The 23,531-nt window shown below is 40.0% G+C and overlaps 1 protein-coding gene across 1 annotated transcript; it reads right to left on the minus strand.

The window, feature by feature from the left end:
* Positions 1-96: 96 nt before the first annotated feature.
* Positions 97-19,887, minus strand: psmd6 (proteasome 26S subunit, non-ATPase 6). Its single transcript, XM_041191585.1, has 8 exons — positions 19,655-19,887; positions 17,811-18,016; positions 12,201-12,346; positions 11,272-11,491; positions 2,136-2,244; positions 1,720-1,888; positions 650-727; positions 97-545 (listed from the first exon to the last, which is right to left on the minus strand). The coding sequence occupies exons 1-8, from the start codon at positions 19,797-19,799 to the stop codon at positions 449-451; spliced, it is 1,170 nt and encodes a 389-aa protein (XP_041047519.1). The 5' UTR covers positions 19,800-19,887; the 3' UTR covers positions 97-448.
* Between the last annotated feature and the right edge of the window lie 3,644 nt (positions 19,888-23,531).

Raw genomic sequence — 23,531 nt, forward strand, 5'->3', positions numbered from 1 at the left:
CTTGCTACTTAAATAGAATCGGTTGGGGATATTTCTGTTAATGTTGGCAACTTAAAACGATTATTTCTCCATAAATTATGAAGTGAAAAATGCAAAGGCAGTAGAAAACATTTAATAATTTCCCAGTATCAAAGTTCAGAAACAATACATCCTTTGATAGTATTATTGGAATTCCAGCCTAATCTTTAAATATACCAATTATCTGAAATACATGAGCCTCTCTCTTGAAAACATGCTCTGGGTGTTTATTATATACAGTTGCTCAAATTGTTTACACTGTGTAGTAAACTGTAAAGTTTGGACTACATGTACATAAAGGTTTAACAATGGCACAAACTAAACCCATGATTCGTAAATATTAAAAGGTCAAGTTTGGAGAAATAACTAGAACAATTCAAAAACCTAAATGGCCATTGCATATGCTGAGAGCTAGCATCCTTTAAACCGATTACATATTTATTACTCGTGACAGTTTCTGGACTCTGTTCAATAGTAGGTCTCCTTTCTTTATGGTTTCCTGGTACTGCCAGTTCTTGCTGTCAGGCCTGCAATAATAATGGTCAAAATTAACAATTAAAATGGTTTGAGTAAAAAGAAATTAAAACTAAAGTTGGTCCACACTTCCTTTTTAATGTTCTTTATTACATACCTGTTGGTTTCTACTATTTCATTCACTTTATCTATTTTACAATGTAGTCTACCAGCAGCAATGAAACGAGACAGTTCCCTGCAAATCAAATGCAAATATTTCATTAATTTTTGCACTCAGCACATAACACAATCTTTAATCCCCTCTCCTTCAGAAGTGTTACTAATACTGTTTTATTTTTAAAAAGCCATCATCTAATTCAGAATGAAATCTGTGAAATTAGTATGGTCAGAGGAAAAAGTTAACAAAATATTTTTGGTTTTGAACAAATCTTGGATCAGGAAATCAAACCATAGGAAGAACAAAGCTAAATGGTCTTTGTTTTACATGGAAAAGGGTAGAAGAATTTTCATGAATGACAACAACCAAAGCTCTTTAAAGGGTCACTAACCTACAACATACATATTTTTATAACTGACCTATCCAACTCCATTTGGAGGTTTAGAAAACTCCTTTCTACATGCTATGAATTTTACCATTGGTTTGGTTACTAACATCCAATGCTGTTTTCAAAATGTCATATTAAAGAAAGCATAAAATGCTGGTTAGGTCACAGCTGGAATTTGTGTGTATAGTTCTGGTCACCACATTACAGGAAGGACATAATTGCTCTGGAAAGAGCACAGAAGAGATTTACAAGAATGTTGCCAGGGCTTGAAAATTGCTGGTAAGAAAGAAAGATCAGATAGGCTAGGGTTGTTTTCCTCAGAGCAGAGGCGCGACTTAATTGATGTGTACAAAGTCGAGGGGCCTAGATAGGGTAGACAGGAAAGACCAGTTTCCCTTAGCCGAAGGATCAATTCCCAGGAGGCATAGATTTAGGGTGATTAGTAGAAGGATTGGAGGGGACACGAAAAACTTTTTCACCCAGAGATGGTGGGCACCTGGAATTCACTGCCTAAATTGGTGGTTGATATGCACCTATAAGTGGGATTAAAAATGAGCAGCTAGCTTTTTTTCTGGTTCTAAGACCAAATTAAACAGGTTTTGGACTAAAACATTTTATAACACAATCTATATGTTAAAGGATAACAATTTCAGTTATAAGCACAAGATAGAAACCAACTTACTGATCAATGAACTCAACACCAACACCAAAGGCCTCTGCCATGTAAGTAAGCGTTAACGAACGGTAAGATTCCAGGAGTTGACTATATGCCAAAATTCTCATTTCACGTACATAGTAGCGATAGTGAGCAGAAAACAGCCAGTCCTTCCTTAATTCCTGTTCTACAGTAGCTAAAGAGGGTAAAGTAAATTGACAGGAACTTGGAAAAACATTTATGCTTTCTCAAACCCGCTATGTATTACAGAAACTATGCAAAATGACTCAATACAGAAATCTTTTTAAGTATTCATTGCACCAACTAAACCTTTTGCTTTATGAAATTACTTTGATCATTGCAGATGCTCCTTTCTCCACATCTAGTCCCCAGGTTGCAACTTTTCATTTATGACTTACGGTCTTAAATAGAGGGACACTCACCAAGAGACTGGAAGAAAACGCCGTACCGGCACTCATACAGTGAAAATAGGTACTGCCGGACTGTTGGGAGACTATGCAGTACTTCAAGAATCTCTGCACCTTTGATGACCTAGATTTAAAAATTAAATTGAGGTTAATATTTTTAAATCACTTTCCTTTACATTTTGTATTGTGGTGATCTGCATGCTCAGTATAATTAAGCAGCTGCAGGGCTACTAAGCAACCACTCAAAGATTAAAGACTAGAACTGTAGAAGATTGACAATGTTTCAACATACTGGATGAGCCCTTCCAGTATATAATTTGAGGTCTGAATTCAGGAGAGCTGCAAGATAAATGAGTTAGCAGGACATTGTCTTCCACAGACTCCTAGGCTGACTCAGTTGGTAGTTCTTTCATCCAAATCTGAGCATGGTGGGTTCAAGCCACACTACAAGTTTGAGTAATTTAGGTTGACGCATTACTGCAGTATAGAGCAGGCTGCATTGGCTTTCAGATGAGACATTAAGACAAGCCTGCCTGCTCAAAAATTCTTTAACCAACTCCTCCAAAAAAAATTTGTCTGGTCATCCATCTGCTGGTTGTGGGGACTCAAGTAACTTGATTGCAGTGTTTGCTTCAATAACAATTACTGCATTTCAAAAGTAATTCATTAGTTGTAAAGTTCTGAGGATATGAAAGGCACTATATAAATGCAAGTTCATTTTTAGTGCCATCCAAACATAGGGCTTTGTCAATACCCCCTCATATTTAAATGAACATTACTACTAGTAGCAGAAACCAACATCCGTTCTTGCTGATGATAGGTTGAGTGGCTTAGTCTGACCATACAGGCTAGCAATCCAATACAGTATGATTTTTTTGCTCAATGACTTGTGCCCAGCTTTTTTACCCTCTGGGGAATGGTAGAACAGAAACATCACAAACAACTTTGAAACAATTGCCCATCTTTTGTGTTGTGGAATCTGCCACATTATAATATGCAGATTAAGTGTAGGAAAATATATGAAGAGCAAGAGTGAGCAATTAGGACAGAAGTAGCCCATTCCAGCAGATGGCTGATCTGCACTTTAATTCCGTTAATTTATCTTTAACTGATATCCCTTTATCCACTTACTTGACAAAAATCTATCAAGTTCAGTCTTAAAAATATTAGCTGACTCAGAATCCACAGCTTTTGGGGTAGAGCACTACCTTTTGTGGGACAAACCATTTCCATCCCAAAAATGCCCAGCTCTAATTTCAAGATTGTTCTTGATTTGCCCACCCAAGGAAAGTTTGCCTGTATCTACCCTTTTAAATACCTCAATTAGACCATCCACAACCTTCTAAACTCAAGGGAATAAGACATTTATGCAACAGATGTCTCAGGCAATATTGTAGGAGTGCTGCTTAAAGCAGTTCTATAATACCATTCAATTATAATTTAAGAAAAGCAGGAGGGGAGGTTTTGAGCATATGACGGCAATAAGATCATGGTTGATCATCTACATGTTCCTGTACTTGCCTTATATCCCTAAATCCCCTTAGTATCTAAATCTATTAGTGTCAAACTTGAATACTTAGTGTCTGAACATCCACAGCTCTCTAGAGGTAAAGAATTGCAGGGGTTCACAACCCTTTGAAGAAATTTCTCCTAATCCTGATTCGTTATTCTGAGACCGTGACCAGCCCTAGCTTTACACTCACGAACCATTCTAGGAAATCAAACTCCTTAAAGATGCTATATATTTCAACATCACTTACTCTTCTAAACTCTAGGGAATATAGGCCCTACTCAATCTCGCCACATCCCCTTATCCCAGGAATCAGTTGTGAATCTTCACTGCACTTGCTCTAAGGCAAGTAAATGTAACTTTCCTTGGATAAGGAGACCAAAACTATATACAGTACTTGAGTGTGATCTCACCAAAATCCTTTACAATTGCAGTAAGACTTCTTTATTCATACACCAATCCTTTTGTATTAAAGGTTAGCATATTATTTGCTTACCTAATTGCTTGCTGTTAACTGCATGTCAGCTTTGTGATGTGTCCAAAGACAGCCAAGTCCCTCTGAATACCAACATTTCCTAGTCTGTCATTGTTTTAAGAATATTGTTTTTCTATTTTTCTTACCAAAGTGGGTAACTTCACTTTTCCACATTATATATCCATCTGTCATGTTCTTGTCCATTCATTTAACCCATCCAATCCTTTCCTGCCTAACTTTGTATGGTCAGAAACCTTGGATACTTGGTCCTCTGATCTAAATCACTGTTACAGATTATAAATAAATAAGGCTCAAGCACTGATCATTATGGTGCCTTGCTAGTTGCAACCTGCCAACCTACTATATTCTCACTGTTTTCTATTTGTTGACCAATCCTCAATCCATGCTTATATTTTCTATATTAGCCCAAGATCCCTAATTTTGTGTAACAACATATCATATCTAATGCTTTTGAAATTTCAAATAGACTACATCCACTGGTTCCCCCTTATCCATCCTACTAGTTACAACCTCAAAAAATTGAATAGATTTGTCAAACATGATTTCCCTTTCTTAAATCCATGCTGATTCTGCACATTCATATGAGTTTCTAACAGCCCTGTTATCATGTCCCTAATATTGTTATTCTACTGACATCCAGCTAACTGGTCACAGTTCCCCGCTTTCACTTTCCCTCCTTTCTTGAATAATGAGGTAACGTTCACTACCTTCCAACTCACAGGGACTGTTCTAGAATGCAAGAGAATTCAGAAGAACAAAACTATAACAAACGGTAATAGTAAATTGGAACACAAGTGCTAATACTTAAAAGTCCCTCTTGCTTTTGCCACATTTGAAATCAGTGTTGATCACCAGGATGGGATCATGTATTTAGGTCAGAAATACAAGCAACAATCACTAAATTCCATCAGTAAAAAGTGGTCAAAATGTGGGTAACAAGCACCTATAAACATGCATCTAGCAAATAACATTCTGCAAATCTGTGTTGGGTTATTATACATTGATACAGCACAAGTTTATGAATAGTACTCAAGGGAGAATAGATATAAATCAGGTCTTTATAGGAAAAGTTCACTCAGAAGAAATGTATAAAGTATTGATAGTTCTCGTATGTCTTTTTACAAAGGAATTATGGAAAAAAAATTTGAATTTGATAAATTCGCAAAACAAATGTAGCATTTAAATTAGATGTATGTTTTTCGTTTTAGATAAATTCAGATAAAAACTTCTTGTTCCTTTGTGTTTTAGAAACCATAGTATAAGTTAATTTTCAGTGACAATTTCTAAGTTAAATGCAAAGAAATTTGACATTCAAATCTTACGTACATATATTCATTAAGATAAAAATTCTCCTCTTCTTCCCTTACCTGGCCCCTCTCAGAAAACTGGTTTACATGCACAAATATAACATATCAGCATATTACGATTTTGCTGTTCTGTTGGAGAAACTGTTTTACATCTGAAAACTGCAAAAATCCCTTACAAGATTACAGAAGTTTTTGATGGTTCAGAATAGTAAGTTTCCAAAACATCCCGCAGCTTTATTGCTGATTAGTAAGGCATTGTTCTCATACAATGGCAACATAATTTACCATATAGAAGTGCTATTATAAGCAGCTGAACCCACTGCTTTTCCTCTATGTCACAGAACACGATGCCAGCTTAAGGCAATATCTTAAATGATAACAGGTTATCTTCCCCTTAGCATCATCACCATTCTTCAAACAAAGTGTATCCTTCAAAAACAATAAAACGTTAGCCATGCTCTAATGATTCTAAGAAACCAAATATCAAAAAGCTCACTCTAGATGGAAGTCTACATAACCCAGTGATCAAGCCCTAATGTCTGTCCAACACCAGTGGTGTATTTGACCAGAAGCTGATCCATATTTAACATGAGAAATTATTAACCAACCCAAGACTTTCTGGGAGACTGTGCTCTGTGAATGGTATGTATATCTACAAAATAATACATTTCCTAAACAGCAGGTAATTATTTTTCATTCTTTATTCAAATACTGTTTGGAGACATACTAGTGTAAAATGGCCTGCCAACAAGAGAAATGTCAAAAACTCTGGCTTGTGCATTTACCAGATTTAAATAATCTTTAACAAAAACAGAATTACCTGGAAAAACTCAGCAGGTCTGGCAGCATCGGCGGAAAAGAAAAGAGTTGACGTTTCGAGTCCTCGTGACCCTTCGACAGAACTTGAGTTCGAGTCCAAGAAAGAGTTGAAATATAAGCTGGTTTAAGGTGTGTGTGTGGGGGGTGGAGAGATAGAGAGAGAGAGAGAGAGGTTGGGGGGGGATGTGGTTGTAGGGATAAATAATCTTTGGTAAACATGTGAAGAGTGCTCCACAATGCTACTTTGGATTGTGCCATTACTGGACCTCTGGGCCCTTTTCTGCAAGATGATAGTCGTTAGTTTATTTACGAATTTACTGATGGAAGCGTAGAATGATACAACAGAGGAGGAGGCCAGTTGGCCTATCGTGTCTATGCCAGCTCTTTAGTAGAGGAACAACTTATCTTTATATAGCACCTTTAATGCAATAAAACATCCCCAAGCACTTCAACAGGAGCATTATAAAACAAAATATGACAATGATCAAACAAGGAGATATTAGGTCAAATGACAAAGCTTGGTCAAAGAGGGTAAGTTTTAAGCAGTGCCTTAAAGGAAGAAAGCGAGACAGAAGCGTGTAGGGCGGGTATTCCAGAGTTTAAAGCATAGACAACTGAAGGAGTGGCCACCAATTCTCAAGTGATTAAAATCACGTATGCTCAAGAGGCCAAAACTATAGCAGCACAGATATCTGAGGGTTGTGGGGTTGGCGGAGGTTACAGAGATAGGGAGAGGCAAAGCCATGGAGGGAATTGAAAACAAGGATGAGAACTTTAAAATTAAGACTTGCTTGATCAGGCGCCAATATATGTCAGCGAGGACAAGGGTGATAAGTGAACAAAACTTGGTGAGAGTTAAGATACACGCAGCAGAGGTTTGGACAACCTCAAGTTTACGAAAAGTAGAATGTGGGAGATCAGACAGCAGTATTTTAGAACACCAAGTCTAAAAGTAGCGAAACCATGAAAGAGTTTCAGCAGATGAGTTGAATTGGGGTGAAGTAAGGCAATGTCACAAAGGTAGAAATAGGCAATATTACAGGTGGTGTGAATATGTAGTTGGGAGCTCATCTCGGGATTAAATGTGATACCAAGGCTGTGGATAGACTGGTTTAATCTTAGACTGTTGCCATGGAGAGGGATGGAGTCGGTAGCTAGGAAACAGAGCAAGGACCAAGAATAATGGCTTCAGTTTTCCCAATATTTAACTGGAGAAAATTTCTGCTTATCCATTACTGGATGCCAGATAAGCAGTCTGACAATTTAACAGTGAAGTCGCCATGAGGAGTGAGGGCTGGGTGTCGTCAACATACATGTAAAAACAAGCAATGTGCTTTCAGATGATGTCACAGAGGGGCTGCATGCATATGAGAAATAGGATGGGGTAGGTCCTTGAGGGGACACCAGAGGTAACGGTGCAGGAATAGGAAGAGAAGCCATTGCAAGTGATATTCTGGCTATGAATTGATAGATAAGATTGGAAGGTGAAAGGAGTTCCACCCAACTGGGCAACAGTGGAGAGGCCTCAGAGGAGGATGGTATGGTCAGCCATGTCAAAGGCTGCAGACAGGGCATGAGAGAGGGACATGGAGGGACCTTTGTCAGAATTAAGTAGAGTCCTGAGGCCTAGCAAACAGCAAAAGGATCAGATTTTGGCATTTTTTCCTATCTCAAGGTGAGGTACGAATGCTAGAATGTGGAACATTTCATAGTTCTATCATAAGGCACTCCCAGGTCAGGTATACTACAATCAGGTGCTTTATTGATTCACAGGGTGAATGTGACATTGGCAAGGCCAATATTTATTATCCCCCTAACTGCCCTTGAGAAGGTGGTGGTGAGCCACCTTAACAAAGTGGCTTGTAGGCCATTTCAGAGGACGGACCATGGGTCCAGAGTCACATATGGGTCCACCAGAGGTAAGGACAGCAGGTCCTTTTCCAAAGAATATTGGTGAATCTGATGGGCTTTTACGACAATTGTAATTTTATGGTCATCATTACTGATAATTAAATAAATCTGGAATTTAAAAAAAGTAATTGAATTTAAATTTCCCAACTGCCACGGTGGAATTTGAATTCCGGTCTCCAGATAGTTTGTCCAGGCCTCTGGATTTCTAGTCCAGTAAAATAACCACTATGCTGCCATAATTCATTGCAAAGATCTCTCCACACGTCCTAACAATGTGTCTCAGCCTCAACCTCGGAAGTGTAGCCTTTACTGTAGTAACATGATTATCTGCACCCCCACATTCTTACACAAATCATCTAAATTAAGACACTGCCACAAACCCACTAGGAACCGGGTTAAGAATGCCCAATCTCATTTCACATAGGATCTTAAAGTCAGCAAGAAATGTTGCATCCCATCAGCCTGGGTTGGATTTAAAACCATGCCACCCAATTTTCTATTATTTGTTGACGAGCCATAATTTCTAATGATGCATGCTAATAAATAACCTTCAGTTATTAATGCTTTCCTTTGAGGAGTTAACATTGTCTTTCAGAAATGAGGACTGCAGTGCCTTTATATTTACACAGGATCCCGCACATAGAAATGTTAAAATAATTTATTTCAAAGGGGCAAATAATTTACATTTAGATAACTCTGATCACATTCTAAGGATATCCCAAAGTATTTCATAACCAATGGATCATTTTTGTAGCCAAATGTGGCAGCTAATTTGAATGCAGCAGAGTTATGCAAGTAGCAAATTAATGAATAACCAGGTGTTGCCCTGGTGACAGTTGAGGGAGCGATGTTGGCTGGATACCAGGGAAACCCCTCGCTCTTTTTTAAACTTGTGCCAAGGAATTATTTACAGCCAGATGAGCAGGCAGACAGAAGCCTTAGTTTAGCACATCTGAAGGATAGTAGCTTCAACAACGCAGCACAACTTCACTGCTACATTGAAGTGCCAGTCTAGATTATGTATTCCAGCTTGTAGTGGCTCTTGAACCACAATCTTTTAAGATGAGATCAGTACCAACTAAGCTAACTGACAAATGCTGGTAACCTGGTCCTATCTTCGGAACGTCCAGGGAAGTTTACCCCACAGTACCTGCGATGTTCCAGATTGATGACTATCTGCGAGGTCTTAGCTCTTCAACTTGGGAATGGAGTAGGTGCATCACAATCAATATAAAGGTACAAGGAATGCTGGTGCCATCTAGGCTTGTTTAAAGCTCTAGCTACAGATGGAATAGCCAATGTCTCCTCAATTCTTAATTGCAGGAGTATAAACACGTCCGTTATCTTTGCTCTGGGATAATGGGGCTCAAACCCAGGCCGCGGAGGCATCCATCATGTGGGATTGTGGAATCTCTAGGTCGTCTTTTTCTTACAATATATACTCTATATTTTTCTCCTTGCAAGTTAGCAGAAGCCTCAGCTAGATACCTGGAGCAACCCCTATGAACAGAGACTGGTTTTTGCAACTGATTTATAGCACCTTTTGATTTTGTCTTCTCTTCTGTGTTAAGAGTCAAGGATACACTGGGCCATGGCCAAGATGAGCTCTACTTTAAGAGACACCTTATATCTGTGGTACCTGAGTGTTTGAAAGAAGCTTTATCCCACAGCCACTGATTACCTGCAATAAAAACAGGAAGTGCTGGGAAAACTCATCGGTCTGTTTCTCTCTTCACAGATGCCGCCAGACCTGCTGAGCTTTTCCAGCACTTTCAGATTTCCAACATCCATGGTATTTTGCTTTTGTTTTCATTTTACCGATTACCTGCACTTCTGTATTTATTATGCTTCAACTTTAATATACTTTGAAATGGCTAATGTCTACTCATATCTTTAAGGGTCTGAGCAGGTCTTAAAAGAAGTGGCAAAATAATTCTGGGTGATTTCTGCTCTGGAGATTTTCCCTTCATAAGGACCCAGTTCAGCCTGTGAAAATAGAGAACACAGCAAAACAAATATAAAACTAATCAAGTGCAAATCTTATTTACCCACAACATTAGAAACTACAGATACTGTTTCTAGGAGTTAGGAGATGAAACAGTAGGAGCAGAGAACCTCTATGAAGCTGCAAGCTATGAAATAGCATTATTGTGCTAAGTCCTAGGGCTCATACCCAATTAGGCTGAGCTAATTTGCTACAATGCATGAAAGACATTCAAATGAATATAAATTGTACAAACTAATAACCAATTTTTACTTTGTTTTTGGTCTGAATAAGACTGCTTGTGACAAAATGTATCACTTGCTTGGCCAGCTTTGCTTAGAATTGCAGTTTCAATGGAGCAAGCCTGAAGAGAATTACTGAACGTTAACTAATAGCAATAAAGAGTCAGTTTTAGTTAATGAATTTTCATGCAGTAACGGGAGTCAAAATTAAAAAATAGCTTTCGCTACTATATTCTTTATGTCTAATAGTAACTGTGCCATGCATTCATTTATAGCACACAAATGGTCCATTCAAAAATTGCAGGGCCAAAATAAGTTTCCCAACTTCATACAATAAGACCAAGCAAGAACAAAACATTGTTTCCCGCTCCCCTTTGGCTGATCAGCATAAATGGGAGTTTTAATCCCAACACTGTCAAAACTCAAGCAAGAGGAAATTGAAATCTGTAACTGGAAATAACACAGATAGATAGATGGAAGACAGCTTTACAATGCCAAGATTTTGGTCCCAGTCTGGTTTCATTTGAAAGAATCAAAAAAAAAACAAGTGGACCGTTTCTACTGCTAATTTGCACTTTTGGTTGTATTACTGAATTGAGTGTGTCCAGCACAACAGTGCAATACACTTTTCCATTATAATATAGGCATTAAAACAGAGGACAAATTCAGATGGGCAATGCCTTGGAGTCATGAAGACCGGGAGTTTGGCATGAGATAAAACATTAATGGCAGGAGTTGAAAAGGGAGTTAACAAGCTCATTCTCAATCATATGTTGAAAAATTTACAGTACAAGCACAAATGCAAGTTGCAATTTTCCATATCCATGGAACTATACTAGACAAATGTACTTCCCTGAATTATTTTACCATTACGTCGCTTACCTTTTCACGTAGGTCAGGCCGATCTAATGCAATCATGCTGACGTAAACAGTATAAGTTACAAAGGTTTTATAATCCATGAGTTCATAGGAAGTGAATGTAGAGACAGTATCTAAGAATAGCTCCGCAGCCTGCTTGAAGTCTCGAATTGCCACACAATACATCCCTTGATAAACTTTGAGACGATTCCTTCTATCCCAGTCACCACCTTCTTCAATTAAACTGCAAGGGAACACAAAAAAAAATCAGTATCTTTTATATAAATTCACTTTAATATTCTAATGCCTTCTTACTTTTTGTCATTTCTGCAAGTAATTTTTAACATCCTTTCTGCCAATGTAATTTCTGTAGCCAGCAACTGCAAGCTATGCCAGTTACATCAAAATCAGCCCAGGTCAACCTGATCAGAAACCTATTATCTCTCAACCTATACAGTATTGTAAAAGGTCTGAATTATGTCTCAAAGCCTTGAAGCTTTGTTGATCCCACTGGCATTCAAAGCTAATAGTTCTTCACTAAATTTTCAGCCATCACATATTTATGTGAATAGCACATTTAGTAAAACATTTTATACTATTAGATTTATATACTAGACTACAGGCTGCTACTGACATGAACTAAATTCAAAACTGCATGAACCACATGCCTGATATACATTACAGCAAAGAAGTGATTCTTTTCCTTAAATAGGTCAAATTTCAATATGCTACAGTCAAACATATTGCATTATATACCCAAACACACAGCCTCATATTCAGGACAAATCATAAAACACACATGAACAGATCTGAACACTTGATAATACTGTACATGCTGTGAAGAAATACGACACATATTAAACGTATAGCTCAGTGCCAAAATATGAGGAGGAACATATTACAGAATGCATGTGGGCCAAAATAAAATGAATAGATGCACAAGAATCCAGTACCTTTTAGCCTTCTCTATGTTACGTGTGATCAGGTCATTATCCATGTAAAACAAACCAATTCTTAGCAGGTAAAACACAATGTCTAGACGATGTCCAAGAGCCACAGTCTTGTCGTATGTTTTCCGAAAGGCTGTCAAAGCACCGTCCTTAAAAACAAAATATTTTTAATTACATTAAGACAAAGTGATTCAGAACTGTTACAGGGTGATATAGATGGGCTGGTAAGATGGGTAAAGCAGTGGCAAATGGAATTTAACCCTGAGAAGTGAGAGGTGACACATTTTGGGAGGATTAACAAGGCAAGGGAATACACAATGAATGCTTGTACCCTAGGAAGTACAAGAGTATCAGAGGGACCTGGGTGTTACATGTCCATAGATCCTTAAAAGCAGCAACACAGGTAGATACAGTGGTTAAGGCTGCATATGGAATACTTGCCTTTATTAGCTGAGGGATACAATAATAGAGCAGGGACGTTATGTTGGAGCTGTATGAAATGCTAGTTAGGCCACAACTGGAGTAGTGTGCGCAGTTCTGGTCACCACACTACAGGAAGGATGTGATTGCACTGGAGAGGGTGCAGAGGAGATTCACCAGGATGTTGCCTGGGCTGGAGCATTTCAGCTATGAAGAAAGACTGGATAGGTTAGAGTTGTTTCCTTAGAGCAGAGAAGGCTGAGGGAGTATACAAAATTATGAGGGGCATAGATAGGGTAGATAGGAAGAAACTTTTCCCCTTAGCAGAGGTGTCAATAACCAGAATGCATAGATTTACGGTAAGGGGCAGGAGGTTTAGAGGAGATTTGAGGAAAAGTTTTTCCACCCAGAGGGTGGTTGGAATTTTGAACATGCTGCCTGATGGAGTGGTAGAGGCAGGAACCCTCAATGTTTAAGAAGTATTTAGATGAACACTTGAAATGCCATAGCATACAGGGTTATGGGCCTAGTGCTGTAAAATGGGATTAGAGAAGATAGGTGCTTGATGGTGGGCACAGGCACAATGGGCTGAAGGGCCTATTTCTGTGCTGAATAACTCTATGACTATCATTTCATATCACACACTGAGCATGTTTATTATTATTCAAGAGAAATATTAACTACTCAGTTACTTATTAAAGGAATTGACTGGACAATTGTTAATGTTAATAGTGGCAAATTTATCATTCAACAGAATTGGATCTAAATGAATTTTGTCCCCAAGTAGGCAAGAAAATTAACAGTTACATAAATATGTTAATCTTTGAAAACAATTGCAATTGTGGATATAAATATCTAGAACATATTACATCTTACTATTGGACACACTTCCAATTTAAAAATCCTTACTTCCTGCTCTTATTTTTCTCACAATCATGTCAACTTTCTCTATTATAAATTCCAGTCATTTAAAATGGAAGCTACCTATTGGTGATACTATACTGTACTGCCTAAGTTTTGCACTGCAGAAAATCTTTGTCGCAAGCAACTCCACTTTCCAAATTGCCATGAGATGTGACATGAATAATAAATAAAATCAAAATGACTTGTCAATCTCTTGTGGCACCACATAGAGAAAATGAAGATCAATCATAATCTTCAGGTGATATATGGCTAGGGGACACAGGATCATTACACCAGAGCACAAAATGTAAATCAGTGATAAGAGTCAGCTCTTATTTGATAAAACACTTGGTTTTTATATAATTTATAGTTAAATTACAAACAGTTAACTGAAGCATCCATGCTTCTCTGCAGAACAGATGAAGGATTGGGAAGAAACAAAATTGAGGTGGTACTAGTCATAATTTTATTCCTGTTGACCTGAAAGAAAGCTGCCCACAAAGATCTAGTGATCTCAGAAGCATACACTGCCAATTTCCTAATGCCAATTTGGCTCTGGGGTCAAGTCAGGGGGATGTCCAGGCATCCAGCAACAGGAATGTCATCACGCAGGGTAAACAACTAATCACAGTGAAGTATTCTCACTTACAGCAAACCAGGGGGAAAAAACACTGAAGCCTTTCACTTTTAATTTTACATTTTTACACAGTGAAATAAATGATTGGGACATACACATAGGATTGAGGTAGAAGATAAAATATTATAAACTTTAAAAAAGTTTTAAAATGTGGAATTTATATCATAATGGAGAAATCTAGGAACATGGGTATTAATTGTATATTAGTAGTATTTGATTGTATGTTTTACGAAAAGAAAAGCAAGTACAAAGAAATTGTCAGCGGTCCTAGAGATGGTGTTATCAAATTGTACAGATTGCTTCGTACAAAATACGGAGGTCTTTTCTTTAATTTGTTTTGAAATTTTAGTTGTATATACAAACTATTTGATTTAAAGAGAGAGAAGGGAATCTTAACTGTATTTAATCGCATGCAGGTGGTGAGCATCAACTGGGGATTCACTTGTATCCCTAAAAAAAGTAACAGACTAAAACTGGTTGTTGGGTTAGAAGATGCATGGTTGGGTGTATGTATCACTGTAAATAAATGCTTAAAAAGGGTAAGCAACTTGGTTTCTGGCATATGATACATAGGAACATGAGGAGGCCAGTTAACCCCTTTAGCCTGTTTCACCATTCAATGAGATCGTGGCTGATCTGTGACCTCTATCCAACATTGCCTGATATCGCTTTAAACCTTCAGTTATCAAAAACCAATCTCAGTTTTAAAATTAACAATTGATCTAGCATTAATTGTTTGTTGCAGAAGAGAGTTCCAAACTTCAAATCTGGCATTCAACAAACATAAAATTATTTTTTCGAAGCCAGAGAGGCTGTTTAGCAATAACTATAAACTTAGCAAGTTGTTAAAAACTAGTCACACCTCAGTCAACAGGTGTGAACTTTTCAAGGGTTTTTATAGCAAGGCTAAGAGTGAAAGTTCTCAGCAGTTTATAGATTTCAGCTGAATGGGGCTGAAGGGGTGCCTCAACAGCACATCGCCTGGGGTAGAGTAGAATCACTGACAGCAACTCCATCGAGGAGACGGTGGCGTAATGGTAATGTAACTGGACTGGTATTCCAGAGGCCCAGGCTAATGTTCTGGGGTCACAGGTTAAATTCCACCAGTTGCCATGGTGGAATTTAAATTCAATTAATTAAATCTGGAATTGAAAGTTAGTCTCAGTAATGGTGACCATGAAACTATCAATTGTTGTTTAAAAAAACATCCTTACCTGGTCTGGCCTACATGTGACTCTGAACTCATACAATGCGGTTGACTCTTAACTGCCCTGTGAAATGATCTAGCTCAGTTCAAGGGCAATTAGGGATGGGCAACAAATGTTGGCCTTGTCAGTGATGTCCACACGCAATGAAAGAATGAAGGAATAAGAATAAAGCCTCCGGGTTTCTGAGTTTAACTGGGCATGTGTGGTTTCAGAAGAGTAACGACGGTGAACGTTAACAATTTTACTACGATTATTATAGCAAAATCCATGATTGGAGTCAGGCCCTTTACATCAACATTTCTAATGAAAAAGACCTTCAATATTTAAAAACGTTTGCACAAATTCCAGGGGACAGAAACATAGTTACATGGATGGCAAATTGCAATTTCTAAATCCATGAGAGATGTGTTAGTAATTTATTAAATGTCTACTCTAATTTAGACACTTGTGTCATGCATTTCAATGAGATTTCAATTCATGGGATCCTTGCCCTTATGGGCAATCCTATTACAGGGAATTTCAATTATGTCTGTAGGTGGTATGTGATAGGGCTTTGCCTGTCACAAATTCACCCACATTGTGTCTCACATAGTAGGTGCTGAATGTAAGGCCATATGGACTTCTTTTTCTGAAAGTTTTTGTTTTAAAATAGTAATTTAAATACTTACCATTTAGATCTACTAGGTTCAAAGATGTTTGAAAAACAACACATGCTGATGGAGGTGGCTTAACAGGGTATTTAACATTGCTGTTACAGTAGTGTTGCTGTTGAATTCTATCACCCGAGTATTATGTAGTCAGTGGCACTCCCCATTGTAAATCATCCAAGCTATCTTGTTCCAGTAGCAACTGGGTCCACTTATGTATTTTAAGAACATAGGAAATAAGAGGTGGAGTAGGTCATTTGGCCTTTGGAGCATGCTCCAACATTCAACAAGGTCATGGCTAATCTTATTTCTCAACTTCACCTTCCCACACTATTCTCATATTCCCTTAGTACCCAAGAATCTACCAACCTCTGTCTTGAATATACTTAATGGGTGAGCATCCATAGCTCTCAGGCTTGAAGAGTTCCAAGATTCACAGCCTTAGAGTGAAGAAATTCTTCATCTCAATCCCTTGTTCTGAGCCTGTGACCTCACCTCATTCCAGATTCTCCAGCCAGGGGAAACATTTTCTCAGTGTCTACCCTACCCTTTAAGAATTTTATATGCCACTGGAATTACTTCTCTTAATCCAATTAACCAGCAGGAGACCAGTACAGTACAGAATCCCAATATAAAAATGGGAGAATGATGCCAAAAGAATAGATGCTGCTCTTCGCAATACACCAAGCTAAAATGAATATGTATCTTTACGGGTTTCAAAAAGGAAATACATAATTTCTTTGTTTTTTTTTAAATGACTGTAAAGCGAGAAAATTTGATGTGGTTATCTATGGGTTTTATGCTGGTTCTTTTGTTGTGAATGCTGAAGTATTGCAATTGTTTATGCTATGACTAAAGCTGGCTAGGCATGTGTAAAATTAAAGCCACACAAACCTTCTGGATCTCACAAACATTCCATGCTTTAGAGCAGGGGCGGGAACCTTTTTTCTTATCACAGGCCATTCACACGTAAGCAAAATCAGTCGCGGGCTACACACAAAAATCATCCAAATTTTCTTTTCTTTTAGAGAGAATACAGAAACATTCAACCCACCTGCTGTTTTAATGCGATGGCTGAATTTGAATATTATATTGTTAAATATTGAATAATTTAGCTGATGCTTCTATCAAAGCAAATTTATAACAATGATGATAAATGCTATTTTGAAGGCGCTATTGTCATAGTTCTAAATATTTTTTTTAGAAAATCTTTCTGTGGGACAGATGAAATTGAGCAATGGGCTGTAGGTTCCCCATCCCTGCTTTAGAGCAAATAAACATATACACCAGCATCCCAAAAAGTGCCTGATTTTACTACACAATTATTAGCTTCTGAAGTTATCTTATATAGTTAGAGAAATATCATGCAATTATAAATAGACAAAATGTTATAATGGGAAAATTGAAGAATGAGCTTCATTGGGCAACCAATCTCTTTTGCCTTCAACTTTATATTCTAGCAAAATGATAGATATTTTTATTCCAGGTTTCATCGCTGAAATTCAAAAAACCCACAGCATATGCAGAACAAAAAATAAACATTTCATAATGGAATCCTTCATAATCTATGTTTTCATTTTAACTAATAAGCTAACCTGGGCATTACCAGATTTAACGCATCCTTCAACTCAACCCTGTATCCCACCTCAATTCTGTACACCCAAGAAGGGTGACAGAAGCTAAACAACTAGTTTCAATGGCTGATAAATCTAATCAGGCCGTGCTTGTTTTCAAATGGAATGCAAGCCCAAAAAATTGAAATGACCAACACCGTGTGAAATATAGCAAAGATTCTTACTTTGTCACCAATTCTGCACAGATACTCAGCCTTAGCCATCATTGCATCTCTGATTTCACTTTCCCCGAGGTTCTTTTCTGCATCTTCCAGTATATCATCCAGACGTTTTAGTTCTTCCTCATTTGCCCTTTTCATTTTGTTCAACAAGTCTGTGTCTACTGGCCAACTAACATCTTTACAAAGTTGTTCATAGTATGGTGCCATATCTGTAAAACAAAACCAAGGTATTGGAATTCAGGGATTTTACAGTTTTCATCTTCACTCTGCTGTGTAGCATACTGAATAGAAACACACAACTTTGCATCACCTGAATATACAAAACATACTTATGACGCCACACTACATACCTCTCATTTGTTTCTCAGGCTCATGGATCTGAAAATTTCAAATCTTAATTTAATTTTGCAATAATAGCACTTCCATAAAACATTTTTCAGATATAGTGAAGACTGCATGCTAAAGAGTAGGAAGCAAGGCAACAGAACAAGCAGACAATCTGTCGTTCGAAAGATGGAAATTTTAACCAAAACTATTTATCACATTGACTTATCATATATTTTAAACTGAACACAATATATTTTACCAATGGTGCTGAGTTTCATAAATGACTTATCAGATTAGTCCATTTGGCCTGTAAACTGTATTCCACAGTTCATAAGATATTGTCTATTAGTAGAGAAAATAGAAATGAAATACAAGCCAACAATGAGGTTAGGTGACAAACTTCGACAGAAATATTTCAGTCGTTTATAACTGTCATTTTGGCCCCAAGAAAAGACAGACGTGAGAAAAAAAAGTATTAAGAGGAAGTTTTAATTTAATTTTGCCTTCTTTCCTCCTCTCTTCCCCACCCTCCCCCCTCCATATATAGGACTAGATATCCTGACAGATACTTCAACATAAGATTAACAAATGTGACAAGATCAATGCAAGTTTATAAAATGCTTATCTGCAGCTAACCAAAAATAAAGTCTATAAGTCATTGCCCTCCTTTGTGCTTCCGTACCTTAAATGAGTGGCTCATATGGTTCTATAGTTGTTGGCAACTCGCCAACGCCTCACACAACTAACCAGGTAGACCCAGCAAACTACTTCAATGAGCGTCCGCATCAAAACAAAGTACAAATCTTCGCACACTAGCGTTTTCTGGAGTTCAGGGGATAGTGAGCAGTAGGAACCCTGATTAACTCACGCCAATAGGCATAAACTATAACACACTTGCTCCTGGGCAAGATCACCTAATAGATCCCAGGGATCGCACCCGAAACTATCCAGTTCCTCGGGACTCAATCTTAATTATTTATAAGTTTTGGGCATTTTTAAAAACAGGAGTAATAACTAACATGTGGTCCTATTCCAGTGGCCGATGTATAACATCATTCATTATAAATGATTCAGGGTTTTGGTGTGATTTATGAACCAGGGAACTGGTGGCTCCTTAGCAGGGAAAGACTTAAAATGAGCAGCAACTTCAAAAACGTTCAGATCAACGGCAAATGAGCGATAACTCGGCAGCCGGGTAAAGGAGGGCTGAGAGTATGAAGGACATTGAGGGGGTGGGGAGGGCGATGCTGAACCTCTCGCCGCTGGGGCAATGGTTTCACTGCGAGCCGGAGCCGCTCGTTCTCCCACCGCCGCCACCGCCGCGAACCTGACTTCAGCCCGGCTTTGAAATGAGTCCCCAGGGGCCGACACGGGTTCATATATCCCCCGGCCGAACAATCGGGCGGTGTTAACTGCCGCCTGGGCACTAGGCCCCGAACTGGAGGCTGGGCCGACAGGTTCGGGCCTCTCCGTCCCCGCCTCAGTGACTGTGCAAATCCCCCCCCGCCGCAGCCACTCACTGTTCTCCTTCACCGACTCCATCAGCTCGCTCCGCATTTTTGGGTCATTTCGGTGGCCGTCCAAAGTGAGCAGGAACTTGGCCTGCGCAATGCCCAGGCTCGGGTTCTTGGGCAGGCCCTCATCCTCCAGGTTCTCCAGTGGCATTTTCACCCGCTCCGACTCTCGCTTCAAATGGCTCCGGCAAGCGGGCTCGGCCGGCGCACTCACCTCGCCCTCCCCGCCGACAAAGAGCCTCCCTGCCCTGCACCGAGGGGACCGCCGCGCGTCAACTCGCCTCCACTCCTGCCGCAGCGCCACCCGGCGCAGGGGAGTGCGCGTTCAGTTACCGGCTCCTCTCGCCAACCTCCTGTATTATGGCCGTGCGACAGGGCTCCTCACATGTACAGATGGTCCACAATCTGCAGAGTATGTGGTGCACCTCGGGATGAATACTATCAATCTTAAAAAATCACCGTGGACAAGGATCATGCAAACCCCTGCATCTCTAAACCTTCCCTTCCTCTCCAATTCCTACAACGCGTTGACATCTTCCAAATCCATGCCCATCTTTCCCACAACGCTTATGTCGAATCAGGTTTCCAGCCCTGCCGCAGAAACAAAACAACCCTACCCAACATCACAATTCACATCATCTGGGACTTTGATCATGATTCATTATCCTTCCTCATCCTCTTGGAACTCCCACAGCCTCCGCTGTCACTGCTTTGTTCTTACCTGCCAGCCCCCACCTCAGGTCACCGAGAAAGAATCTCAAGCCCCTTCAAACTGTGCCAACACATTGGGAGCTGATTGACCCCCCTCCCCTGCACCAGGTAGGAAGAGTGTGTGTCGTTCCAGTGACTTAGTAGCCCAATGACACGCCGTTCCCATCAAACCCTATTTTATCTTTGGCAACTTTCCACGTGGCCAAAGATCCCACTCAGCCAGGGTCCTCATCAATATTTATACCTGGGTGCAATTTTCCCCGGTCAAAGCCTTAACTAGGTGAAGGACAGATCTGCCATCTGATTAGGCTGCCAGGACATGGGCACAGAGACGGACCGACTCTGGAGTGGGCGGGATAAAAGGCCTGCCTCGGCCACCAGACTGAATCATCCCGTTCACTTTTAAATGCTGTCAAGGGACTTTCAGGTAAGAGGAAAAGCTGTTCTGAATACTCTCTTTGCTATCCCACGTAAGACTCTGAAAACTTGCCTCACATAAAGAACACAAAATCAGTTGTTAAAAACTTCGAAGGGTTCATTGCTTTGAGCTTTCACTTTGCTGCACAGAATTCATGGTTCTTTATGTAGTCTGGAACAGTCAGTTCAGTGCCTGAGCACTGATGTTCATGAAATATATGAAGTGCTACACCCAGGAAAGGTCAGCCATGCAGGTGGCCAGAGCTGCAGAGCTGCTGGAGGGAATGCCAGTGGCGTCCTATTAGCAGCCTCCCTCAAAGCATCAGGAGCACCCCAACCCAGGACTGAGGATGTGGCACATCTCTTGGGGTGCCCTCAACTTCCCCTGCTTCCTCAGCTCCTCTGACAGAGGGAGCAACTACCGAGCAGAGCCCAGTGTTGAGGGCTGCCCTTGCAGGGATCAAGGCAGAGCAACCCCAGGAGACGATCCAACGGTTTCCTCCCAGATGAGGATGACTACCACAGTCATCACACCAATGAAGCCAGAGACATGAGCAGACTGCCTCTACTTGCTCTGACACAACAAGGGGAGCACAACGTGGGAGTGGCCGAATGCAGAGGGCACCACACTGGTTTAAGCATTAAGCACTCTGATGTTATGTAGATGTTGCATGTTATTAGTAAGGCTCACTTTTCTTTATCATGGGATGCATGATTTAAGTAGCATTGCACTGAACAATGCAGGAAATTCATACAAGCTGCACTTTCAGGTAGTGGTACTGACAGTGGTCAGTCAGTAGGTGTCCTGATGGCAACAATAATTCCCTGAACTTGAGGGATTCTGACAATTGCAGTAAAACTCCCTCTGAGCTTGGGAAGAGGATATCAGTAACCACAGTGATGTAGCTGTGTGCAGCTGATGGTGGGATGCACTAGGTGCACCCTTCCTCTTGATCAATTGATGGCCAAGAAGCCTGGTTAAATAGCCCAGTGCTCAGTCAATGTCAGAAAGATGGCCAGCCCGAGGTGACAAGGATCTCACCCTTGCCCCTTCCCCTCTCCCTTAATGAGCTCCTGTAACTTCTCAGTTGTAACTTCTGTTGATAAACCTCTCTGGTCAGTCAGTAGGTGTCCTGATGGCAACAATAATTCCCTGAACTTGAGGGATTCTGACAATTGCAGTAAAACTCCCTCTGAGCTTGGGAAGAGGATATCAGTAACCACAGTGATGTAGCTGTGTGCAGCTGATGGTGGGATGCTGCAGAGATCCATAGCTGGCCCATGAAATGATCCTGTGGCAAAGAAATTCAAGGCACAATTACCCTGACTGTCACTGGCATGGCGTAGCTATAAGTGGAGTGAGGTGTGAGCTTCCAGTCAACTAGGGCACAGATGTCTGTGACCATCTCCTCCAAGGGCTGCATTATCCTTCGGCACTGTTTTTCCATTATGTCCAGGTAGCTTCACCTATTCCAGTAGATTCTATGCTCTGGGTAGTACCTCCTCCTTTGTACCCTTGTCCCTTTGCTGTGGTCTCCTGTTGCCCAGGATCCCTTCCTTGTTCTGCATGCTGCCACTATGCTGCTTTAGTAGCCTCTATTTGTGATTGTGCAGCACCCATTTCTAGGTGCACCCTTCCTCTTGATCAAGTGATGGCCAAGAAGCCTGGTTAAATAGCCCAGTGCTCAGTCAATGTCAGAAAGATGGCCAGCCCGAGGTGACAAGGATCTCACCCTTGCCCCTTCCCCTCTCCCTTAATGAGCTCCTGTAACTTCTCAGTCCATACAGTGAACCCTTTGAGCTGGTTAAAAACTTTCCCCTCACCTTCAATAAAGTTTCCCTGCTTTCTGAGTTGCCTCCATTTCTATTCATGCCTTCCCTCACTGGGTGTGATTGCTGAGGGCTCCTGAATCCCAGCTGCCTCCCACAAAATTTACGAAATAGTAGAGTTTGAAATAATGTTTCAGAATGATATTTGTTTTAAAATAAATGTTTTTACACAAAAAAAAATTGTGGAGTCTGAAGTTGGCCTTTTTATTAAGGCTTTAATGAGTTTAATTGGCCTCACAGGGGACTGTTCTGAAGCCTGCTCAATTTCCTGTGCTGCTAAAAATAGTTGGAAACAGAGGTGGAACTTATGTCCGTGCTGGACCACATACCATTCAGGACCACATAATGTAAAAGAATAATGGATGCAATTGTCATTAGGCACAGATGAACCCTACAATTCCCTTAATGAGTACATTCCACTAACCCATATCGCATTTCGAGCAATATTTGTCCAAAATGAAGAGATTGGTCTGTTACCTGAACTACCCACCAGAGAATATCTGTAGAAACCCTAGCTGCCCAAGTGTTAATGACCAAGAAAGAGGTTGCTCCCATCTACTTACAGAGAGGAGAGAGAATTCAATGATTTATGCTATTTAAAAATCTCAAGTACAGCAAGTTTATTGTTTTCAGCTTGTTCCTTCTAACATACCACATGTAAATTAATAAAAACACAGTTACTACATATTGTATAATGCTGCGGCTGCCCAAAGCTTTAGTGCGTCCCTCAGTACATAGTCCTGGACCTTGGAATGTTCCAGTCTGCAACACTCCGTCAGGGACAGCTCTTTGCACTGGAAGACCAACAAGTTTAAGGCAGACTGAAGAGCGTCTTTCACCGAGTTGATGATCCTCCAGCTGCAGTTGATGTTTGTCTTGGTGTGCATCCCTGGGAACAGCCTGTAGAGCACTGTATCACAGAGCT

The sequence above is a fragment of the Carcharodon carcharias genome, chromosome 7, assembly GCF_017639515.1.
Source record: "Carcharodon carcharias isolate sCarCar2 chromosome 7, sCarCar2.pri, whole genome shotgun sequence".
NCBI lineage: Eukaryota > Metazoa > Chordata > Chondrichthyes > Lamniformes > Lamnidae > Carcharodon > Carcharodon carcharias.

Bases quoted from the DNA above. Each gene is read 5' to 3' on its own strand.
- psmd6 (XM_041191585.1), bottom strand. From the start codon at position 19,799: ATGCCACTGGAGAACCTGGAGGATGAGGGCCTGCCCAAGAACCCGAGC. The intron at 11,492-12,200 runs GTACTGGATTCT...GTTCCCTTGCAG, and splicing joins AACATAGAGAAGGCTAAAAG to TTTAATTGAAGAAGGTGGTG. The intron at 2,245-11,271 runs GTAAGCGACGTA...TTTTAAATCTAG, and splicing joins GGCCTGACCTACGTGAAAAG to GTCATCAAAGGTGCAGAGAT.